This window comes from Ranitomeya imitator, chromosome 2, assembly GCF_032444005.1.
Source record: "Ranitomeya imitator isolate aRanImi1 chromosome 2, aRanImi1.pri, whole genome shotgun sequence".
In the NCBI taxonomy this organism is placed as follows: domain Eukaryota; kingdom Metazoa; phylum Chordata; class Amphibia; order Anura; family Dendrobatidae; genus Ranitomeya; species Ranitomeya imitator.
In genome coordinates, this window is record NC_091283.1 from 359,255,326 (window position 1) to 359,277,541 (window position 22,216).

The window sequence follows — 22,216 nt, forward strand, 5'->3', positions numbered from 1 at the left end:
TGGAGCAACGCGATGTGATCGCGTTGCTGCGACGGCCTCTTACCTCCTCCTCCCTGCAGGCCTGGATCCAAAATGGCCGCGGGGCTGCATCCGGGTCCTGCAGGGAGGTGGCTTACCAGCGCCTACTCAGAGCAAGCGCTGTTAAGCGTTCCTGCTGTGCCTGTGTGATCGCTGATCTGACACAGTGCACAGCAAAGTGTCAGATCAGCGATCTGTCAATAAAATGTGATGCCCCCCCTGGGGCAAAGTAAAAAAAAAAAATTTTTACATGTGTGAAAAAAAAAAAAATCCTAAATAAATAATAAAAAAAAATATTGTTCCAATAAATACATTCCTTTATCTAAATAAAAAAAACAAACAATAAAAGTACACATTTAGTATCGCCGCGTCCGTAACGACCAGACCTATAAAACTGTTCCACTAGTTGACCCCTTCAGTGAACATCGTTAAAAAAAGAAAAAAAAAAACCAAGGCAAAAAACAACACTTTATTATCATACCGCCAAACAAAAAGTGGAATAACACGCAATCAAAAAGACAGGTACTGTATAAATAACCATGGTACCGCTGAAAACGTCATCTTGTCCCGCAAAAAACGAGCCGCAATACAGCATCATCAGCGAAAAAATAAAAAAGTTATAGTCCTCAGAATAAAGCGATGCAAAAATAATTATTTTTTCTCTAAAATAGTTTTTATCGTTTAAAAGTGCCAAAACATAAAAAAAGATATAAATGAGGTATCGCTGTAATCGTACTGACCCGAAGAATAAAACTGCTTTATCCATTTTCCCAAACGCGGAATGGTATAAACACCCTCCCCCTTCCCCCCCCACCCCCCCCCCCCAAAGAAATTCATGAATAGCTGGTTTTTGGTCATTCTGCCTCACAAAAATCGGAATAAAAAGCGGTCAAAAAAGTCACGTGCCCGAAAATGTTATCAATAAAAACATCAACTCGTCCCGCAAAAAACAAGACCTCACATAACTCTGTGGACCAAAATATGGAAAGAATTATAGCTCTCAAAATGTGGTAACGCAATATTTTTTGCAATAAAAAGTGTCTTTTAGTGTGTGACGGCTGCCAGTCATAAAAATCCGATAAAAAACCCGCTATAAATGGTAAATCAAACTCCCCTTCATCACCCCCATAGATAGGGAAAAATTAAAAAAATGTATTTATTTCCATTTTCCCGTTAGGGTTGGGGCTAGGGTTAGGGCTACAGTTAGGGTTGGGGCTAAAGTTAGGGTTAGGGTTTGGATTACATTTACGGTTCGGAATAGGGTTGGGATTAGGGTTAGGGGTGTGTCGGGGTTAGGGGTGTGGTTAGGGTTACCGTTGAGATTAGGGTTAGGGGTGTGTTTGGATTAGGGTTTCAGTTATAATTGGGGGGTTTCCACTGTTTAGGCACATCAGGGGTTCTCCAAATGCGGCATGGCGTCCGATCTCCAGCCAATTCTGCATTGAAAAAGTAAAACAGTGCTCCTTCCCTTCCGTGCACCCAAACAGGAGTTTACCCCAACATATGGGGTATCAGCGTACTCAGGACACATTGGACAACAACTTTTGGGGTCCAATTTCTCCTGTTACCCTTGGGAAAATACAAAACTGGGGGCTAAAAAATAATTTTTGTGGAAAAAAAAGGATTTTTTATTTTCACGGCTCTGCGTTATAAACTGTAGTGAAACACTTGGGGGTTCAAAGTTCTCACAACACATCTAGATAAGTTCCTTGGGGGTCTAGTTTCCAATATGGGGTCACTTGTGGGAGGTTTCTACTGTTTAGTTACATGAGGGGCTCTGCAAACGCAATGTGACGCCTGCAGACCAATCCATCTAAGTCTGCATTCCAAATGGCGCTCCTTCCCTTCCGTGCTCTGCTATGCGCCCAAACGGTGGTTCCCCCCCACATATTGGGTATCAGCGTACTCAGGACAAATTGTACAACAACTTTTGGGGTTCAATTTCAACTATTACCCTTGGAAAAATACAAAACTGGGGGCTATAAAATAATTTTTGTGGAAAAAAAAAAGATTTTTTAATTTTCACGGCCATGCGTTATAAACTGTAGTGAAACACTTGGGGGTTCAAAGTTCTCACAACACATCTAGATAAGTTCCTTGGGGGGTCTACTTTCCAAAATGGTGTCACTTGTGGGGGGTTTCAATGTTTAGGCACATCAGTGGCTCTCCAAACACAACATGGCGTCCCATCTCAATTCCTGTCAAACGGCGCTCCTTCCCTTCCGAGCTCTCCCTTGCGCCCAAACAGTGGTTTACCCCCACATATGGGGTATCAGCGTACTCAGGACAAATTGTACAACAACTTTTGGGGTCCATTTTCTCCTGTTACCCTTGTTAAAATAAAACAAATTGGAGCTGAAGTAAATTTTTTTGTGAAAAAAAAGTTAAATGTTCATTTTTATTTAAACATTCCAAAAATTCCTGTGAAACACCTGAAGGGTTAATAAACTTCTTGAATCTGGTTTTGAGCACCTTGAGGGGTGCAGTTTTTAGAATGGTGTCACACTTGGTTATTTACTTTCATACAGACCCCTAAAAATGAGATGTGGTCCCTAAAAAAAAAATGGTGTTGTAAGGCCGGCGTCACACTACCGTGTTTTACGGACGTAAGAGAGGTGCTGAAAATACGGATTGCATACGGTACAATGCTTCTCTATGCCCCAGCTCCTATCAGCCGTATTTTACTGATCCCTATTATACGGTCTTCTACGGCCATAGAAAACTGCAGCATGCTGCGTTTGTCACCGTATTGCGCAAAAAATACGCCAACGAAAGTCTATGGGGGCTAAAAAAATACGGATTACACACGGACCATGCTTGTGACTTGCGAGAAATACGCAGCGGTGTTAGAGAGAAAAGCCGGCAATTCAGTGCAGTGTACAGTAAAATCACACTGACAGCTTACAATAGAATAGGTAGAATAAATGTGTACACATAGAATAGGTATATATATCTATATATATCATTGAGACACATATATATTTATAGATATATATACATATATATTTATATATATATATATATATATATATATATATATATATATATATATATATATATATATATATTTCATCCAGCGCGAGATAGCTTAAAAGCCGGTAATTCGATTGCCGGCTTTGCTATCTCCTTCCTAATCCCGACATGATATGAGACATGGTTACATACAGTAAACCATGTCATATCCCCATTTTTTTGCATAATCCACACTACTAATGTTAGTAGTGTGTATGTGCAAAATTTGGGCTGTCTAGCTATTAAATTAAAGGGTTAAATGGCGGAAAAAATTGGCGTGGGCTCCCGTGCAATTTTCTACGCCAGAATGGTAAAGCCAGAAGGGCAGATATTAACCCCTTCCCGACCTGTGACACAGCGTATGCGTCATGAAAGTCGGTGACAATCCGACCTGGGACGCATATGCTGTGTCACAGAATGATCGCGTCCCTGCAGATCGGGTGAAAGGGTTAACTCCAATTTCACCCGATCTGCAGGGACAGGGGGAGTGGTAGCACAGCCCAGGGGGGGGTGGCTACACCCCCCCCCCCCCCCCCGTGGCTACGATCGCTCTGATTGGCTGTTGAAAGTGAAACTGCCAATCAGAGCGATTTGTAATATTTCACCTATTAAAACTGGTGAAATATTAGAATCCAGCCATGGCCGATGCTGCAATATCATCGGCCATGGCTGGAAACACTGGTCTGCCCCCCCTTCCTCCCCACCGCCGACGATCCCCCCCCACCGATCCCCCCCCAGTCCTCCGATCAGTCCCGTGCTCTTGTCCGCTCCCCGTGCTCCAATCTACCCCCCCGCACTCCGATCCACCCCCCCCCCCCCGCGCTCCGATCCACCCCCTCCCCCCGCGCTCCGATCCACCGCTCCGTGCTCCCCCCACCCCATCATACTTACCGAGCCTCTCGGGGTCCGTCCGTCTTCTTCATGGGCGCTGCCATCTTCCAGAATGGCGGGCGCATGCGCAGTGCGCCCGCCGAATCTGCCGGCAGGAATCTGCCGGAAGAATCTCATGATTAAGGGTGCTTGGTCACCAGAAACGCGTTGATATCGCTTTTTATTTTTTGTAACTGCTGATGTTTATATCCTCCACTGAATATATTTCCAAGTGAATAAAGAAAGAAGTTTTTTTCACTACCTTGTTGAGCTGGATTCCTTATTTCTTCTTAGGCTACTTTCACACTAGCGTTTTCTGCAATCCGTCACAATGCGTCGTTTTGCAGAAAAAACGCATCCTGCAAAAGTGCTTGCAGGATGCGTTTTTTCCCCAGAGACTTATATTGACGACGCATTTGCGACGGATTGCCACACGTCGCATCCGTCGAGCGACGGATGCGTCGTGCTTCTGCGGACCGTCGGGAGCAAAAAACGCTACCTGTAACGTTTTTTGCTCCTGACGGACCGCTTTTTCCGACCGCGCATGCGCTGCCGGAACTCCGCCCCCACCTGCCCGCACCTTACAATGGGGCAGCGGATGCGCCGGATAAATGCATCCGCTGCCTCCATTGTGCAATGCGCTAAACGCTAGCGTCGGAATCTCTCCCCGACGCATTGCGACGGGGAGATTCCGACGCTAGTGTGAAAGTAGCCTAAGGGTACGTGCACACGTATTCTGGTCCTCTGCGGATTTTTCCGCAGCGGATTTGATAAATCCGCAGTTCTAAACCGCTGCGGATTTATCGCGGATTTACCGCAGTTTTTCTGCGCATTTCACTACGGTATTACAACTGCGATTTTCTATTGGAGCAGTTGTAAAACCGCTGCGGAATCCGCAGAAAGAAGTGACATGCTGCGGAATGTAAACCGCTGCGTTTCCGTGCAGTTTTTCTGCAGCATGTGTACAGCGATTTTTGTTTCCCATAGGTTTACATTGAAATGTAAACTCATGGGAAACTACTGCGGATCCGCAGCGTTTTCCGCAGCGTGTGCACATAGCCTAATTCTAAAGGTATGTGCACACGGTGCGGATTTGGCTGTGGATCTGCAGCAGATTTGGCTGCGGATGCGCAGCGGATTGGCCGCTGCGGATTCGCAGCAGTGTTCCATCAGGTTTACAGTACCATGTAAACATATGGAAAACCAAATCCGCTGTGCCCATGGTGCGGAAAATACCGCGCGAAAACGCTGCGTTGTATTTTCCGCAGCATGTCAATTCTTTGTGCGGATTCCGCAGCATTTTACACCTGTTCCTCAATAGGAATCCGCAGGTGAAATCCGCACAAAAACACTGGAAATCCGCGGTAAATCCGCAGGTAAAACGCAGTGCCTTTTACCCGCGGATTTTTCATAAATGGTGCTGAAAAATCTCACACGAATCCACAACTTGGGCACATAGCCTTAGGGTTAGGGTTGGAATTAGGGTTGTGGTTAGGGTTAGGGGTGTGTGGGGGTTAGGGTTGTGGTTAGGGGTGTGTTGGGGTTAGGGTTGTGATTAGGGTTATGGCTACAGTTGGGATTAGGGTTAGGGGTGTGTTGGGGTTAGTGTTGGAGGTAGAATTGAGGGGTTTCCACTGTTTAGGCACATCAGGGGTCTCCAAACGCAACATGGCGCCACCATTGATTCCAGCCAATCTTGTATTCAAAAAGTCAAATGGTGCTCCCTCACTTCCGAGCCCCGACGTGCGCCCAAACAGTGGTTTACCCCCACATATGGGGTACCAGCATACTCAGGACAAACTGCGCAACAATAACTGGGGTCCAATTTCTCCTGTTACCCTTGTGAAAATAAAAAATTGCTTGCTAAAACATCATTTTTGAGGAAAGAAAAATGATTTTTTATTTTCACGGCTCTGCGTTGTAATCGTCTGTGAAGCACTTGGGGGTTCAAAGTGCTCACCACATATCTAGATAAGTTCCTTGGGGGGTCTAGTTTCCAAAATGGGGTCACTTGTGGGGTGTGTCTACTGTTTAGGCACACCAGGAGCTCTGCAAATGCAACGTGACCCCCGCAGACGATTCCATCAAAGTCTGCATTTCAAAAGTCACTACTTCCCTTCTGAGCCCCGACGTGTGCCCAAACAGTGGTTTACCCCCACACATGGGGTATCAGCATACTCAGGAGAAATTGGACAACAACTTTTGGGGTCCAATTTCTCCTGTAACCCTTGGGAAAATAAAAAATTCTGGGCTAAAAAATTATTTTTGAGGAAAGAAAACGTATTTATCATTTTCACGGCTCTGCGTTATAAACTTCTGTGAAGCACTTGGGGGTTCAAAGTCCTCACCACATATCTAGATAAGTTCCTTTCGGGGTCTAGTTTCCAAAATGGGGTCACTTGTGGGGCGTTTCTACTGTTTATCCACATCAGGGTCTCTGCAAACGCAACTTGACGCCCGCAGAGCATTCCATCAAAGTCTGCATTTCAAAACGTCACTACTTCACTTCCGAGCCCCGGCATGTGCCCAAACAGTAGTTTGCCCCCACATATGGGGTATCAGCGCACTCAGGAGAAACTGGACAACAAATATTGGGGTCAAATTTCTCCTGTTACCCTTGGGAAAATAAAAAAATTGCGGGCTAAAAAATCATTTTTGAGAAAAGAAATTTTTTTTTTTTCATGGCTCTGCGTTATAAACTTCTGTGAAGCACTTGGGGGTTCAAAGTGCTCACCACACATCTAGATTAGTTCCTTTGGGGGTCTAGTTTCCAAAATGGGGTCATTTGTGGGGGATATCCAATGTTCAGGCACACAGGGGCTCTCCAAACGCGACATGATGTCCGCTAATGATTGGAGCTAATTTTCCATTTAAAAAGCCAAATGGTGTTGCTTCCCTTCCGAGCCCTGCCGTGCGCCCAATCAGTGGTTTACCCCCACATATGGGGTTTCCGCGTACTCAGGACAAACTGGACAACAACATTTGTGGTCCAATTTCTCCTATTACCTTTGGCAAATTAGGAAATTCCAAGCTAAAATATCATTTTTGAGGAAAGAAAAATTATTTTTTATTTTCATGGCTCTGCGTTATAAACTTCTGTGAAGCACCTGGGGGTTTAAAGTGCTCAATATGCATCTAGATAAGTTCCTTGGGGGGTCTGTTTTGAATTCTGTTGTCAAGCTCCCTCCTGTGGTCATGAATGGTACTTCGGCTGGTTCTGTCCATGGGCTTCCTCTGGTGGTGGTGAGTGGGGCTGCGGCTTCTGAGGTTCCTTCCACAGGTGACGAGGTTAATTCGTTAGCTGGCTGCTCTATTTAACTCCACCTAGATCATTGCTCCATGCCACCTGTCAATGTTCCAGTATTGGTCTAGTTCTCTCCTGGATCGTTCTTGTGACCTGTCTTCCCAGCAGAAGCTAAGTTCCTGCTTGTTTTTCTCTGGTTTGCTATTTTTCTGTCCAGCTTGCTATTTTGATTGTTGTCTTGCTTGCTGGAAGCTCTGGGACTCAGAGGGAGCGCCTCCGCACCGTGAGTCGGTGCGGAGGGTCTTTTTGCGCCCTCTGCGTGGTCTTTTTGTAGTTTTTTGTGCTGACCGCAAAGCTACCTTTCCTATCCTCTGTCTGTTCAGTAAGTCGGGCCTCACTTTGCTAAATCTATTTCATTTCTGTGTTTGTAATTTTCATCTTTACTCATAGTCATTATATGTGGAGGGCTGCCTTTTCCTTTGGGGAATTTCTCTGAGGCAAGGTAGGCTTTATTTTTCTATCTTTAGGGCTAGCTAGTTCCTTAGGCTGTGTCGAGTTGCATAGGGAGCGTTAGGAGCAATCCACGGCTATTTCTTGTGTGTGTGATAGGATTAGGGATTGCGGTCAGCAGAGTTCCCACGTCTCAGAGCTCGTCCTATATTATCAGTAACTATCAGGTCATTCCGTTTGCTCTTAACCACCAGGTCCATTATTGTCCTGACCACCAGGTCATAACAGGGGTCTAGTTTCCAAAATGGGGTCACTTGTGGGGGAGCTCCAAGGCTTAGGCACACAGGGGCTCTCCAAACGCGACATGGTGTCCGCTAACAATTGGAGCTAATTTTCCATTCAAAAAGTCAAATGGCGCGCCTTCCCTTCCGAGCCCTGCCGTGTGCCCAAACAGTGGTTTACCCCCACATATAAGGTATCGGCGTACTCAGGAGAAATTGCCCAACAAATGTTAGGATCCATTTTATCCTATTGTCCTTGTGAAAATGAAAAAATTGAGGCGAAAAGAAATTTTTTGTGAAAAAAAAAGTACTTTTTCATTTTTATGGATCAATTTGTGAAGCACCTGAGTGTTTAAAGTGCTCACTAGGCATCTAGATAAGTTCCTTGGGGGGTCCAGTTTCCAAAATGGGGTCACTTGTGGGGGAGCTCCAATGTTTAGGCACACAGGGTCTCTCCAAACGCGACATGGTGTCCGCTAACGATGGAGATAATTTTTCATTCAAAAAGTCAAATGGCGCTCCTTCCCTTCCGAGCCCTGCCGTGCGCCCAAACAGTGGTTTACCCCCACATATAACATACATAGTAACATAGTAACATAGTTAGTAAGGCCGAAAAAAGACATTTGTCCATCCAGTTCAGCCTATATTCCATCATTAATAAATACCCAGATCTACGTCCTTCTACAGAACCTAATAATTGTATGATACAATATTGTTCTGCTCCAGGAAGACATCCAGGCCTCTCTTGAACCCCTCGACTGAGTTCGCCATCACCACCTCCTCAGGCAAGCAATTCCAGATTCTCACTGCCCTAACAGTAAAGAATCCTCTTCTATGTTGGTGGAAAAACCTTCTCTTCTCCAGACGCAAAGAATGCCCCCTTGTGCCCGTCACCTTCCTTGGTATAAACAGATCCTCAGCGAGATATTTGTATTGTCCCCTTATATACTTATACATGGTTATTAGATCGCCCCTCAGTCGTCTTTTTTCTAGACTAAATAATCCTAATTTCGCTAATCTATCTGGGTATTGTAGTTCTCCCATCCCCTTTATTAATTTTGTTGCCCTCCTTTGTACTCTCTCTAGTTCCATTATATCCTTCCTGAGCACCGGTGCCCAAAACTGGACACAGTACTCCATGAGCGGTCTAACTAGGGATTTGTACAGAGGCAGTATAATGCTCTCATCATGTGTATCCAGACCTCTTTTAATGCACCCCATGATCCTGTTTGCCTTGGCAGCTGCTGCCTGGCACTGGCTGCTCCAGGTAAGTTTATCATTAACTAGGATCCCCAAGTCCTTCTCCCTGTCAGATTTACCCAGTGGTTTCCCGTTCAGTGTGTAATGGTGATATTGATTCCCTCTTCCCATGTGTATAACCTTACATTTATCATTGTTAAACCTCATCTGCCACCTTTCAGCCCAAGTTTCCAACTTATCCAGATCCATCTATAGCAGAATACTATCTTCTCTTGTATTAACTGCTTTACATAGTTTTGTATCATCTGCAAATATCGATATTTTACTGTGTAAACCTTCTACCAGATCATTAATGAATATGTTGAAGAGAACAGGTCCCAATACTGACCCCTGCGGTACCCCACTGGTCACAGCGACCCAGTTAGAGACTATACCATTTATAACCACCCTCTGCTTTCTATCACTAAGCCAGTTACTAACCCATTTACACACATTTTCCCCCAGACCAAGCATTCTCATTTTGTGTACCAACCTCTTGTGCGGCACGGTATCAAACGCTTTGGAAAAATCGAGATATACCACGTCCAATGACTCACCGTGGTCCAGCCTATAGCTTACCTCTTCCTAAAAACTGATTAGATTGGTTTGACAGGAGCGATTTCTCATAAACCCATGCTGATATGGAGTTAAACAGTTATTCTCATTGAGATAATCCAGAATAACATCCCTCAGAAACCCTTCAAATATTTTACCAACAATAGAGGTTAGACTTACTGGCCTATAATTTCCAGGTTCACTTTTAGAGCCCTTTTTGAATATTGGCACCACATTTGCTATGCGCCAGTCCTGCGGAACAGACCCTGTCGCTATAGAGTCACTAAAAATAAGAAATAATGGTTTATCTATTACATTACTTAGTTCTCTTAGTACTCGTGGGTGTATGCCATCCGGACCCGGAGATTTATCTATTTTAATCTTATTTAGCCGGTTTCGCACCTCTTCTTGGGTTAGATTGGTGACCCTTAGTATAGGGTTTTCATTGTTTCTTGGGATTTCACCTAGCATTTCATTTTCCACCGTGAATACCGTGGAGAAGAAGGTGTTTAATATGTTAGCTTTTTCCTCGTCATCTACAACCATTCTTTCCTCACAATTTTTTAAGGGGCCTACATTTTCAGTTTTTATTCTTTTACTATTGATATAGTTGAAGAACAGTTTGGGATTAGTTTTACTCTCCTTAGCAATGTGCTTCTCTGTTTCCTTTTTGGCAGCTTTAATTAGTTTTTTAGATAAAGTATTTTTCTCCCTATAGTTTTTAGAGCTTCAATGGTGCCATCCTGCTTTAGTAGTGCAAATGCTTTCTTTTTACTGTTAATTGCCTGTCTTACTTCTTTGTTTAGCCACATTGGGTTTTTCCTATTTCTAGTCCTTTTATTCCCACAAGGTATGAACCGCTTACACTGCCTATTTAGGATGTTCTTAAACATTTCCCATTTATTATCTGTATTCTCATTTCTGAGGATATTGTCCCAGTCTACCAGATTAAGGGCATCTCTAAGCTGTTCAAACTTTGCCTTCCTAAAGTTCAATGTTTTTGTGACTCCCTGACAGGTCCCCCTAGTGAAAGACAGGTGAAACTGCACAATATTGTGGTCGCTATTTCCTAAATGCCCAACCACCTGCAGATTTGTTATTCTGTCAGGTCTATTAGATAGTATTAGGTCTAAAAGTGCTGCTCCTCTGGTTGGATTCTGCACCAATTGTGAAAGATAATTTTTCTTGGTTATTAGCAGAAACCTGTTGCCTTTATGGGTTTCACAGGTTTCTGTTTCCCAGTTAATATCCGGGTAGTTAAAGTCCCCCATAACCAGGACCTCATTATGGGTTGCAGCTTCATCTATCTGCTTTAGAAGTAGACTTTCCATGCTTTCTGTTATATTTGGGGGTTTGTAACAGACCCCAATGAGAATTTTGTTACCATTTTTCCCTCCATGAATTTCAACCCATATGGACTCGACATCCTCATTCCCTTCGCTAATATCCTCCCTTAAAGTGGACTTTAGACAAGACTTTACATAGAGACAAACCCCTCCCCCTCTCCGATTTTTACGATCCTTTCTAAACAGACTGTAACCCTGTAAGTTAACTGCCCAGTCATAGCTTTCATCTAACCATGTCTCGGTTATTCCCACTATGTCAAAGTTACCTGTAGATATTTCTGCTTCTAGTTCTTCCATCTTGTTTGTCAGGCTTCTGGCGTTTGCGAGCATGCAGTTTAGAGGATTTTGTTTTGTTCCAATCTCCTCACTGTGGATTGTTTTAGAAATGTTCTTACCTCCCTTCTGAGTATGTTTTCCTGGGTCGTCTTTGTTCGAGTCTAATGTTTTTCTTCCCGTCCCCTCTTCTTCTAGTTTAACGCCCTCCTGATGAGTGTAGCGAGTCTTCTGGCGAATGTGTGTTTCCCAGGTTTGTTGAGGTGTAGTCCGTCTCTGGCGAGGAGTCCATCATACCAGTAATTCACACCGTGGTCCAGGAATCCGAATCCTTGTTGTCTGCACCATCGTCTTAGCCAGTTGTTTGCATCAAGGATCCTGTTCCATCTCCTGGTGCCATGCCCGTCTACTGGAAGGATAGAAGAAAAAACTACCTGTGCATCCAGTTCCTTTACTTTCTTCCCCAACTCTTCAAAGTCCTTGCAGATTGTCGGTAGGTCCTTCCTTGCCGTGTCATTGGTGCCAACATGTATCAGAAGAAATGGGTGGATGTCCTTGGAGCTGAAGAGCTTTGGTATCCTATCGGTCACATCCTTGATCATCGCACCTGGAAGGCAGCATACTTCTCTTGCAGTTATGTCCGGTCTGCAGATGGCTGCTTCTGTGCCTCTCAGTAGTGAGTCTCCCACCACCACCACTCTTCGTTGCTTCTTGGCTGTACTTTTTGCTGTCACTTGTTGCTGTGTGCCCTTTTCTTTTTTGCTTGCTGGTATCGCTTCATCCTTAGGTGTGCCATCTTCATCCTCTACAAAGATTTGATATCTGTTCTTCAGTTGTGTGGTTGGTGATTTCTCCATGGTCTTCTTGCTTCTTTTGGTCACATGCTTCCACTCATCTGCTTTTGGAGGTTCTCTGACACTTTTTGCACCTTCTGTGACCAGTAGAGATGCTTCTGTTCTGTCTAGAAAGTCTTCATTCTCTTTGATGAGTTTCAAAGTTGCTATTCTTTCTTCCAGACCCCGCACCTTTTCTTCTAAAAGGGCCACTAGTCTACACTTATGACAGGTGAAATTGGATTCTTCTTCTGGTCGATCTGTGAACATGTAGCACATGCTGCAGCTCACCATGTAGGTTGTCACATCTGCCATGTTGCTCCTAGATCCTGCTGACTTGCTGTGTGTTTTCCTTCTTGTGTAATCTACTCAGCCAAGCTCTCTTGCAATAATGTCCTACAGGCAAAAATTGGTTTGGTGATGCTTTCGAAGCAGCTGGTCCCGGCTGTACCCAACGATCTTCTAGCTTAGGGAGACTTCGCTTCTCCCAGAAGGCACCTGGAATATGCAAATTAGCCTCCTGAAGCTTGAATCCCTGGTTTGGTGATGCTTTCGAAGCAGCTGGTCCCGGCTGTACCCAACGATCTTCTAGCTTAGGGAGACTTCGCTTCTCCCAGAAGGCACCTGGAATATGCAAATTAGCCTCCTGAAGCTTGAATCCCTGGTTTGGTGATGCTTTCGAAGCAGCTGGTCCCGGCTGTACCCAACGATCTTCTAGCTTAGGGAGACTTCGCTTCTCCCAGAAGGCACCTGGAATATGCAAATTAGCCTCCTGAAGCTTGAATCCCTGGTTTGGTGATGCTTTCGAAGCAGCTGGTCCCGGCTGTACCCAACGATCTTCTAGCTTAGGGAGACTTCGCTTCTCCCAGAAGGCACCTGGAATATGCAAATTAGCCTCCTGAAGCTTGAATCCCTGGTTTGGTGATGCTTTCGAAGCAGCTGGTCCCGGCTGTACCCAACGATCTTCTAGCTTAGGGAGACTTCGCTTCTCCCAGAAGGCACCTGGAATATGCAAATTAGCCTCCTGAAGCTTGAATCCCTGGTTTGGTGATGCTTTAGGTATCAACGTACTCAGGACAAATTGGACAACAACTTTCGCGGTTCAGTTTCTCCTTTTACCATTGGAAACATAAATAAATTGTTGCTAAAAATCATTTTTGTGACTAAAAAGTTAAATGTTCATTTTTTCCTTCCATGTTGCTTCTGCTGCTGTGAAGCACCTGAAGGGTTAATAAACTTCTTGAATGTGGTTTTGTGCACCTTGAGGGGTGCAGTTTTTAGAATGGTGTCACTTTTGGGTATTTTCAGCCATATAGACCCCTCAAACTGACTTCAAATGTGAGGTGGTCCCTAAAAAAAATGGTTTTGTAAATTTCGTTGTAAAAATGAGAAATCGCTGGTCAAATTTTAACCCTTATAACTTCCTAGCAAAAAAAATTTTGTTTCCGAAATAGTGCTGATGTAAAGTAGACATGTGGGAAATGTTATTTATTAACTATGTTGTGTCACATAACTCTCTGGTTTAACAGAATAAAAATTAAAAATGTGAAAATTGCGAAATTTTCAAAATTTTCGCCAAATTTCCGTTTTTATCACAAATAAACGCAGAATTTATTGACCTAAATTTACCACTAACATGAAGCCCAATATGTCACGAAAAAACAATCTCAGAACCGCTAGGATCCATTGAAGCGTTCCTGAGTTATTACCTCATAAAGGGACACTGGTCAGAATTGCAAAAAACGGCCAGGTCATTGAGGTCAAAATAGGCTGGGTCATGAAGGGGTTAATAGCCTAGAGAGGGTCCACGGTTACTGGCCCTCCCTGGCTAATTACATCTGCCCCCAGCCACCCCAGAAAAGGCACATCTGGAAGATGCGCCTATTCTGGCACTTGGCCACTCTCTTCCCACTCTCGTGTAGCGGTGGGATATGGGGTAATGAAGGGTTAATGTCACCTTGCTATTGTAATGTGACATTAAGCCAGATTATTAATGGAGAGGCATCAATTATGACACCTATCCATTATTAATCCAATAGCATGAAATGGTTAAAAAAACACACACACAATATTGCAAATTATTTTAATTAAATAAACACACAGGTTGTTGTAATATTTTATTCCACTCTTAATCCACCTGAAGACCCTCGACCTGTAACAAATTAAAAATATTTGGAGGCAGAATTAACATAGAGGGTTCCTGGTCTAAGAGTTACTACCGTATTAGATTGTGAACTGTTTTCGTATTGGTCGAAAAAAAAATATTTTGTAACATAACATAGAATTTTTATAAATATTTTATATACAAATAAAAAAATATATAATTTTAAGGATATTTTATTCAAAATTAGTAATTGTTTTTTTTTATTATTGACAGATTACTGTACCAGGAGATCAGAGGAACAACTGACATCTTCAATTTTTAAATCAGATGACCTTGAGATCACACAGGATACAACTGAAGTGAATGCCATTTCTCCAGATATACCTTCATCCCTTCACAGAAAAGATCTATCATCTGATAATTTGAAACAGGTCCTATCTTCTGATCCATCAAAGGCTATTAAGGAAAATCAAACTGACAAATGGGGAGTAAAAAATCAAAATACTCTTGCAACAAAGAAGCTATTTTCATGTTCAGAGTATGAAAAAAGTTCTCTCAAATTGTTTTTTTGTTGCACAACAAACAATTAGCACAGAGGATACTAGATTTTCTTGTTCTAAGTATGGAAAATTTGTTAGCCAGAAATCAAATCTTGATAAGCATGAGGTAATTCACACAGAAGGGAAACCATATTCATGTTTAGATTGTGGGACTTGTTTTGGATATCAATCACATCTTATTAGACATCAGAGAAATCACACAGGGGAGAAGCCATATTCATGTTCAGAATGTGGGAAATGTTTTACAAATAAATCGCATCTTGTAAAACATCAGAGAAGTCACACAGGGGAGAAACCATATTCATGTTCAGGATGTGGGAAATCTTTTGCACAAAAATCACATATTCTTAGACATCAGAGATGTCACACAGGGAAGAAACCATATTCATGTTCACAATGTGGGAAAGGTTTTGCAAATAAATCACATCTTGTTAAACACCAGAAATTTCACACAGGGGAAAGGCCTTTTTCATGCTCAGACTGTGAGAGATGTTTTACAGAAAAATCAACTCTTATTAGACATCAAAGAACTCACACAGGGGAGAAACCATATTCATGTTCAGAATGTGGGAAATATTTTAACCTAAAATCGTCTCTTGTAATTCACAAGAGAACTCACACTTGAGAGAAGCCTTATTCATGCTCAGAATGCGGAAAATGTTGTGCAGATAAATCAAATCTTTTGAAACACAAGAAAATTCATACTGGGCAAAAGCCCTTTTCATGTTCAGAATGTGGAAAATGTTTGGTAGACAAACAAAGGCTCTTGAAACACCAGAGAATTCACACAGGGGAGAAGCCATGTTTGTGTGTTCAATGTGGAAAATGTTGGGCAGATAAATCAAGTCTGGTTTCACATCAGAAAATACACACAGGGGAGAAGCCATATTCATGTTCAGAATGTGGGATTTGTTTTCTACGTAAATCACATCTTGTTAGACATCAGAGAATTCACACAGGGGAAAAGCCGTATTCATGTTCAGAATGTGGCAAATGTTTTACCCAAATATCGCACCTTTTTAGACATCAAAAAATCCACATAGGAAGAAGCCTTTATCATACCTAGAAGGTGAGAAATATTTACTGGAAAATAATATTTTTGACCATAAAAAAAAAAATCTGACAGAAATCACTAGATTGTACAAGAAGACATATGAGACAGTCGTATAAGTACACAAGAAAGAGAAAATTATTTAAAACTTACAGTGGGGAAAAAAGTATTTAGTTAGCCACCAATTGTGCAAGTTCTCCCACTTAACCCCTTTCTGCCAGCTGACGGAATAGTACGTCAGCTGGCAGATTCCCTGCTTTGAGGTGGGCTCCGGCGGTGAGCCCACCTCAAAGCCGCGACATGTCAGCTGTTTTGTACAGCTGACATGTGCGTGCAATGAGCGCGAGCGGAATCGCGATCCGCCCGCGCCCATTAACTAGTTAAATGCCGCCGTCAAGCGCTGACAGCGGCATTTAACTAGCGCTCCCGGCCGCGCGGCCGGAGTTGCTCGCACTGCGGACCCCCGTCACATGATCGGGGGTCAGCAGTGCATCGCCATAACAACCAGAGGTCTCCTTGAGACCTCTATGGTTGTTGATGGCCGATTGCTTTGAGCGCCACCCTGTGGTCGGCGTTCAAAGCAACCCTGCATTTCTGCTACATAGAGGTGATCTGTACTTCACCTCTATGTAGCAGAGCCGATCGAGTTATGCATGCTTCTAGCCTCCCACAGAGGCTATTGAAGCATGCCAAAGTTAAAAAAAAAAAGTGATTAAAAATATAAAAAAAATAAAAAATATATAAAAGTTCAAATCACCCCCCTTTCGCCCCAATCAAAATAAAACAATTAAAAAAAAAATCAAACATACACATATTTGGTATCGCCGCGTTCAGAATCGCCCGATCTATCAATAAAAACAAAGGATTAACCTGACCGCTAAATGACGTAGCGAGAAAAAAAATCAAAACGCCAAAATTACGTTTTTTTGGTCGCCGCGACATTGCATTAAAATGCAATAACGGGTGATCAAAAGAACGTATCTACACCAAAATGGTATCATTAAAAACGCCAGCTCGGCACGCAAAAAATAAGCCCTCACCTGACCCCAGATGACGAAAATTGGAGAAGCTACGGGTATCGGAAAATCGCGCATTTTTTTTTTTTTTTTTTTTTAGCAAAATTTGGAATTTTTTTTCACCACTTAGATAAAAAATAACCTAGACATGTTTGGTGTCTATGAACTCGTAATGACCTGGAGAATCATAATGGCAGGTTAGTTTTAGCATTTAGTGAACCTAGCAAAAAAGCCAAACAAAAAACAAGTGTGAGATTGCACTTTTTTTGCAATTTCATCACACTTGGAATTTTTTTCCCATTTTCTGTTACATGGCATGGTAAAATCAATGATGTCGTTCAAAAGTACATCTCGTCCCGCAAAAAATAAGCCCTCACATGGCCATATTGACGGAAAAACAAAAAAGTTATGGCTCTGGGAAGGAGGGGAGCAAAAAACGAAAATGAAAATGCGGAAAAAGCTTCGGGGGTGAAGGGGTTAAAAAGTTGAGAGAGGCCTGTAATTGACCTCAAAGGTAGACCACAATAATGAATGTCAAAATAAGAAAACAAATCCAGAAAATAACCCTGTCTGATTTATTTTGCAATTTATGGTGGAAAATAAGTATTTGGTCACCTAAAAACATGCAAGATTTCTGGCTCTCACAGACCTGTAACTTCCTTAAGAGGCTCCTCTGTCCTCCACTCATTACCTGTAGTAATGGCACCTGTTTGAACTTGTTATCAGTATAAAAGACACCTGTTCACAACCTCAAACAGTCACAATCCAAACTCCACTATGGTGAATACCAGTGGTCCCCAACTCCAAGCCTCGAGGGCCGCCAACAGTGCAGGTTTTCAGGATTTCCTTAGTATTGCACAGAGGTTGGAATCATCACCTGTCCAGATGATCACATTACCACCGATGCAATACTAAAGAAATCCTGAAAACCTGCACTGTTGGCGGCCCTCGAGGCCTGGAGTTGGGGACCCCTGGTGAATACCAAAGAGCTGTCGAAGGACACCAGAAACAAAATCATAGCCCTGCACCAGGCTGGGAAGACTGAATCTGCAATATGCAAGCAGCTTGGTGTGATGAAATCAACTGTGGGAGCAATATTAAGAAAATGGAAGACATACAAGACCACTGATAATCTTTCTTGATCTGGGGCTCCACACGAGATGTCACCTCATGGGGTCAAAATGATCACAAGAACAGTGAGCTAAAATCCCAGAACCACATGGGGGGACTTAGTGAATGAGCTGCATAGAGCTGTGATCACCGTAACAAAGGCTACCTTCAGTAGCACACTACTCCGCCAGGGACTCAGATCCTGCAGTGCCAGACGTGTCCCCCTGCTTAAGCCAGTACATCTGAAGTTTGCTAGAGAGCATTTGGATTATCCAGAAGAGTATTGGGAGAATGTCATATGGTGTGATGAAACCAAAGTAGAACTGTTTGGTAGAAACAAAACTTGTTGTGTTTGGAGGAGACAGAATTCTGAGTTGCATCCAAAGAACACCATACCTACTGTGAAGCATGGGGGTGGCAATATCATGTTTTAGGGCTGTTTCTCTGCAATGGGACCAGGGCGACTGATCCGTGTACATGAAAGAATGAATGGGGCCATGTATCGTGAGATTTTGAGTGCAAACCTCCTTCTATCAGCAAGGGCATTGAAGGTGAAACGTGGATGGGTCTCTCAGCATGATAATGACCCAAAGCACACCGCCGGGGCAACGACGGAGTGACTTCGTAAGAAGCATATGAAGGTCCTGGAGTGGCCTAGCCAGTCTCCAGATCTCTACCCCATAGAAAACCTTTGGAGGGAGATGAAAGTTTGTGTTGCCCAGTGACAGGCCCAAAGCATCACTGCTCCAGAGGAGATCTGCATGGAGAAATGGGCCAACATACCACCAATAGTGTGTGCCAACCTTGTGAAGACTTACAAAAAAAGTTTGACCTCTGTCATTGCCAGCAAAGGATATATACCAAAATATTGAGATGAAATTTTGTTAAAGACCAAATACTTATTTTCCACCATAATTTGCAAAATAAATCTTGCCAAATCAAGCAAGGTGATTTTCTGGATTTGTTTTCTCATTTTGACTCTCATGCTTTAGTTGTGATCTACCTATGATGTCAATTACAGGCCTCTCGCATCTTTTTAAGTGGGAGAACTTGCACAATTGGTGGCTGACTAAATACTTTTTTCCCCACTGTATACTAGAATTGAAAATATATGCAGTTACTAATATGTCATTCAAAAAGCAAATAAAAATTAACGTTGAATATGCATTAAATATCTCATATTCTCATTTATATATGTATATGCTATTACATCAACATAAGTGTTGCAATAGTTTTTAAGCCTCTCAAAAATAAATATCCAATATTTACTCCTCCCTCTTCCGCCATAAGCCATTCATTATTTCCAATGCACAATCTCCCTGTCTGAACAGTCTTTAACTTATAAACCTTACACTTCTAAACATGTTCATGTTACAACTTATATTTTACATGTGCGATCCATTCCTTCTTTGTAGGAACATCAGGTGTGATCCATTTTTTATTTAACCCCTTTAATGTAAAATCGCCTACGGGGATGCAGTACCTTACCACAGTTCATCGTACTTGTAAATGATTTATTTAAGTTGTAACCGCATGAAATCGCACAGTGACACCTGAGCAATGCAGATAACTTGCCCTAGACCAGGGGTCCCCAATCTGTAGCTCGGGAGCCACATGTGGCTCATGGTCCCATGAATTGTGGCTTGCAGCTGTCTGACAGCTTGTTGCATTAGCTCCAGATTTACTAAACTGGTATGAAGAGCACATCTCAAAATGGTGAACTTTGTGAGTCGCCCTGCAGAGAAGAGCAGATCTGGGTACACATCTACTGGTCTTGGGGGTTTAGACATAATTTAAGTATGGTATGCTGGAGACAGGATGATACTAATGGTCAGAGGAGGTGCTTGAAGCTGGATGTGACTGTGTTGGGAGTGCCTGATGGGAGAATGCTGAATGGGGGTTTGGTGGGAACCCCAGGATCTTGGTATTGATAGGGAAATCAGGGACCACCTTAATGTACCGTATATGTTTATGTTTTTTGTTTTTTTTTAACACATGGATCCCTTGTATATCCGTATGTCGGTTTTGCAAGCCTGCGATAAAAACACGCAGTACGGATTACATACGGAGGATGCCATGCGCAAAAAACGCTCAAACACCCTGCCTACGGAGGAGCTACGGACCACTATTTTCGGGACTTTTCAGTGTATTACGGCCGTAATATACGGACCGTATTTTCATACGCTGAGTGTGAAGCCGGCCTAACTCTATATGTAACCCCTTTCTCATGTACAGCACCATGGAATTAATGGTGCTATATAAATAAATAATAATAATAATAATAAAGTGCAGTGGAAGTCTCTGCCCGGTACGTGCTCCGCTGCACACTTGCTAAGGATGGGGAACACACCTCACGATCCGGCATCCGCTTCTCAATGTGAGCACCGCACACTGGTTGGCTGAGTGCCCGACACTCTGCACGCTCACTGACTCTTGGGGGCCCTCACGTAACCTGTGCCGGGGAGCAGCTCCGCTCTCTCTTTCACTGCGGAGCGCGGTACACCACTGCTTCCTCTCTCTGCCAGCGGGAAACTCTGCTCTTTTCCCAGCATTGCAGTTCCTCCTTAGGCCGGGTTCACATTGCGTTAACAGCAGCCCATTCAACACATACGTTAACGGGCTGCTGTTAACGTAAGTGCCGGTATGGCAGTGCGCTAGCGCAGATAGAGCATCTGCTAGCTCTATCTGCGCTAGCGGTGACGGACCCAGAAATGCAGCAGCCCGCGTCTCAGGGTCCGTCACTCAATGACGGCACATCGCTAGCGCACGCCCATTGGATTTTTTTGAAAAAGCCACGTCCAGGCGAAACGTGCGTTGGAGCTAGCAGGATTACATTGGGTATGGACAGTCTTATGTTGTAGGGTATTTATGCTATGCTATTTTATTCCTCTTCTTATTGCCTCACTATATTCTATTGAATGCATGTTTGAAAGGTAATATTGGCCACTTATTAGAGGATTCATCTTTTTCTACCCTTTGTATTTGTGGACTATTTTGTCCTTGAGCCCACTCCAATAATTGCACTATGGGGATATTTCTATATTACCTTGATGTTTTGTGTTCTCCCCTTTTTTAATATGTCTTTTGATATTTATTCAATAAAATTCATATTTTTTATTACATTGGTTTTGGATATTTAATTTATTTCACCCTGTCTTTGAGTAGGTATTATTAGTTATTATGGGTGTTATTTGATTTATCTTCATATGATTTACTGTAGCAGTTGTATTTACAAATACTGATGTAAAATACTGACCAAATACTGCTAGTGTGACGGCAGCCTAAACCTCACGTTATGGGTCTGAGTGGGTGAGGACCTGACTGTGACAAATTAGTACTCCCTACACACACACGGCTCTGCTCCGTACACACACAGCTCCAATCCGTACACCTCGTACACTCACGGCTCCACTCCGTACACATGCAGCTCTGCTCCGTACACACGCGGCTTTGCACCGCACACCTCACTCCGTACACCTCGTACACACATGGCTCCGCTCCGTACACCTCATACTCACGGCTCCACTCCGTACACCTCGTACACACACCGCTCCGCTCACCTCGTACACACACAGCTCTGCTCCGTACACCTCGTACATACACGGCTCCGCTCTGCTCACCTCGTACACACACGGCTCCGCTCCGTACACCTTGTACACACACAGCTCCGCACACCTCATACACACACGGCTCTGCTCCGCACACCTCGTACACACACGGCTCCGTTCCGCACACCTCATACACACACGGCTCCGCTCCGCACACCTCGTACACACACGGCTCTGCACACCTCGTACACACACGGCTCCGCTCTGTACACCACGTACACACGCGGCTCCGCTCCGCACACCTTGTACACACACGGCTCCGTTCCGCACACCTCGTACACACACGGCTCCGCTACGTACACACGCGGCTCCGCTACGTACACCTTGTACACACACGGCTCCACTCCGTACACCTCATACACACACGCAGGTACGGACTGGGGATGAAATTCAGCCCTGGCATTTGAAATCACACAGGCACACGGTGTCCCCGTCCCCAATAACCAGATGGGATATATCACTAATATTACCCTGAATGGAGGAAAGGAAGATTTAATACAAGATCAATATTTCTAATTATACCCACGGCATGCTGGGGTAAGTGACGGAGTGACCGGCTTTGTGCTCCGTCACAACTTTTAACAGTATGGGTGTCTTGAGAACATTGATTCTGTTAACAACTTAGCACGCAAGGCAGCCCACAACC

The 22,216-nt window shown here is 43.6% G+C and overlaps 2 protein-coding genes across 2 annotated transcripts in view; both read left to right on the top strand.

Moving 5' to 3' along the window:
- Positions 1-15,892, top strand: part of LOC138663822 (uncharacterized) — a 52,966-nt gene extending 37,074 nt beyond the window's left edge. The window contains exon 13 of the mRNA XM_069750166.1: positions 14,499-15,892. Within this exon, the coding sequence (XP_069606267.1) occupies positions 14,499-14,815 (317 nt within the window). The 3' untranslated portion in view covers positions 14,816-15,892. The remainder of the gene's footprint in view (positions 1-14,498) is intronic.
- Positions 14,887-15,851, top strand: LOC138666572 (zinc finger protein 300-like). Its single transcript, XM_069754777.1, has 3 exons — positions 14,887-14,891; positions 14,969-15,383; positions 15,480-15,851. The coding sequence occupies exons 1-3, from the start codon at positions 14,887-14,889 to the stop codon at positions 15,849-15,851; spliced, it is 792 nt and encodes a 263-aa protein (XP_069610878.1).
- Positions 15,893-22,216: the final 6,324 nt, after the last annotated feature.

Bases quoted from the DNA above. Each gene is read 5' to 3' on its own strand.
- LOC138666572 (XM_069754777.1), top strand. The intron at 15,384-15,479 runs GTAATTCACAAG...TTGAAACACAAG, and splicing joins TTAACCTAAAATCGTCTCTT to AAAATTCATACTGGGCAAAA.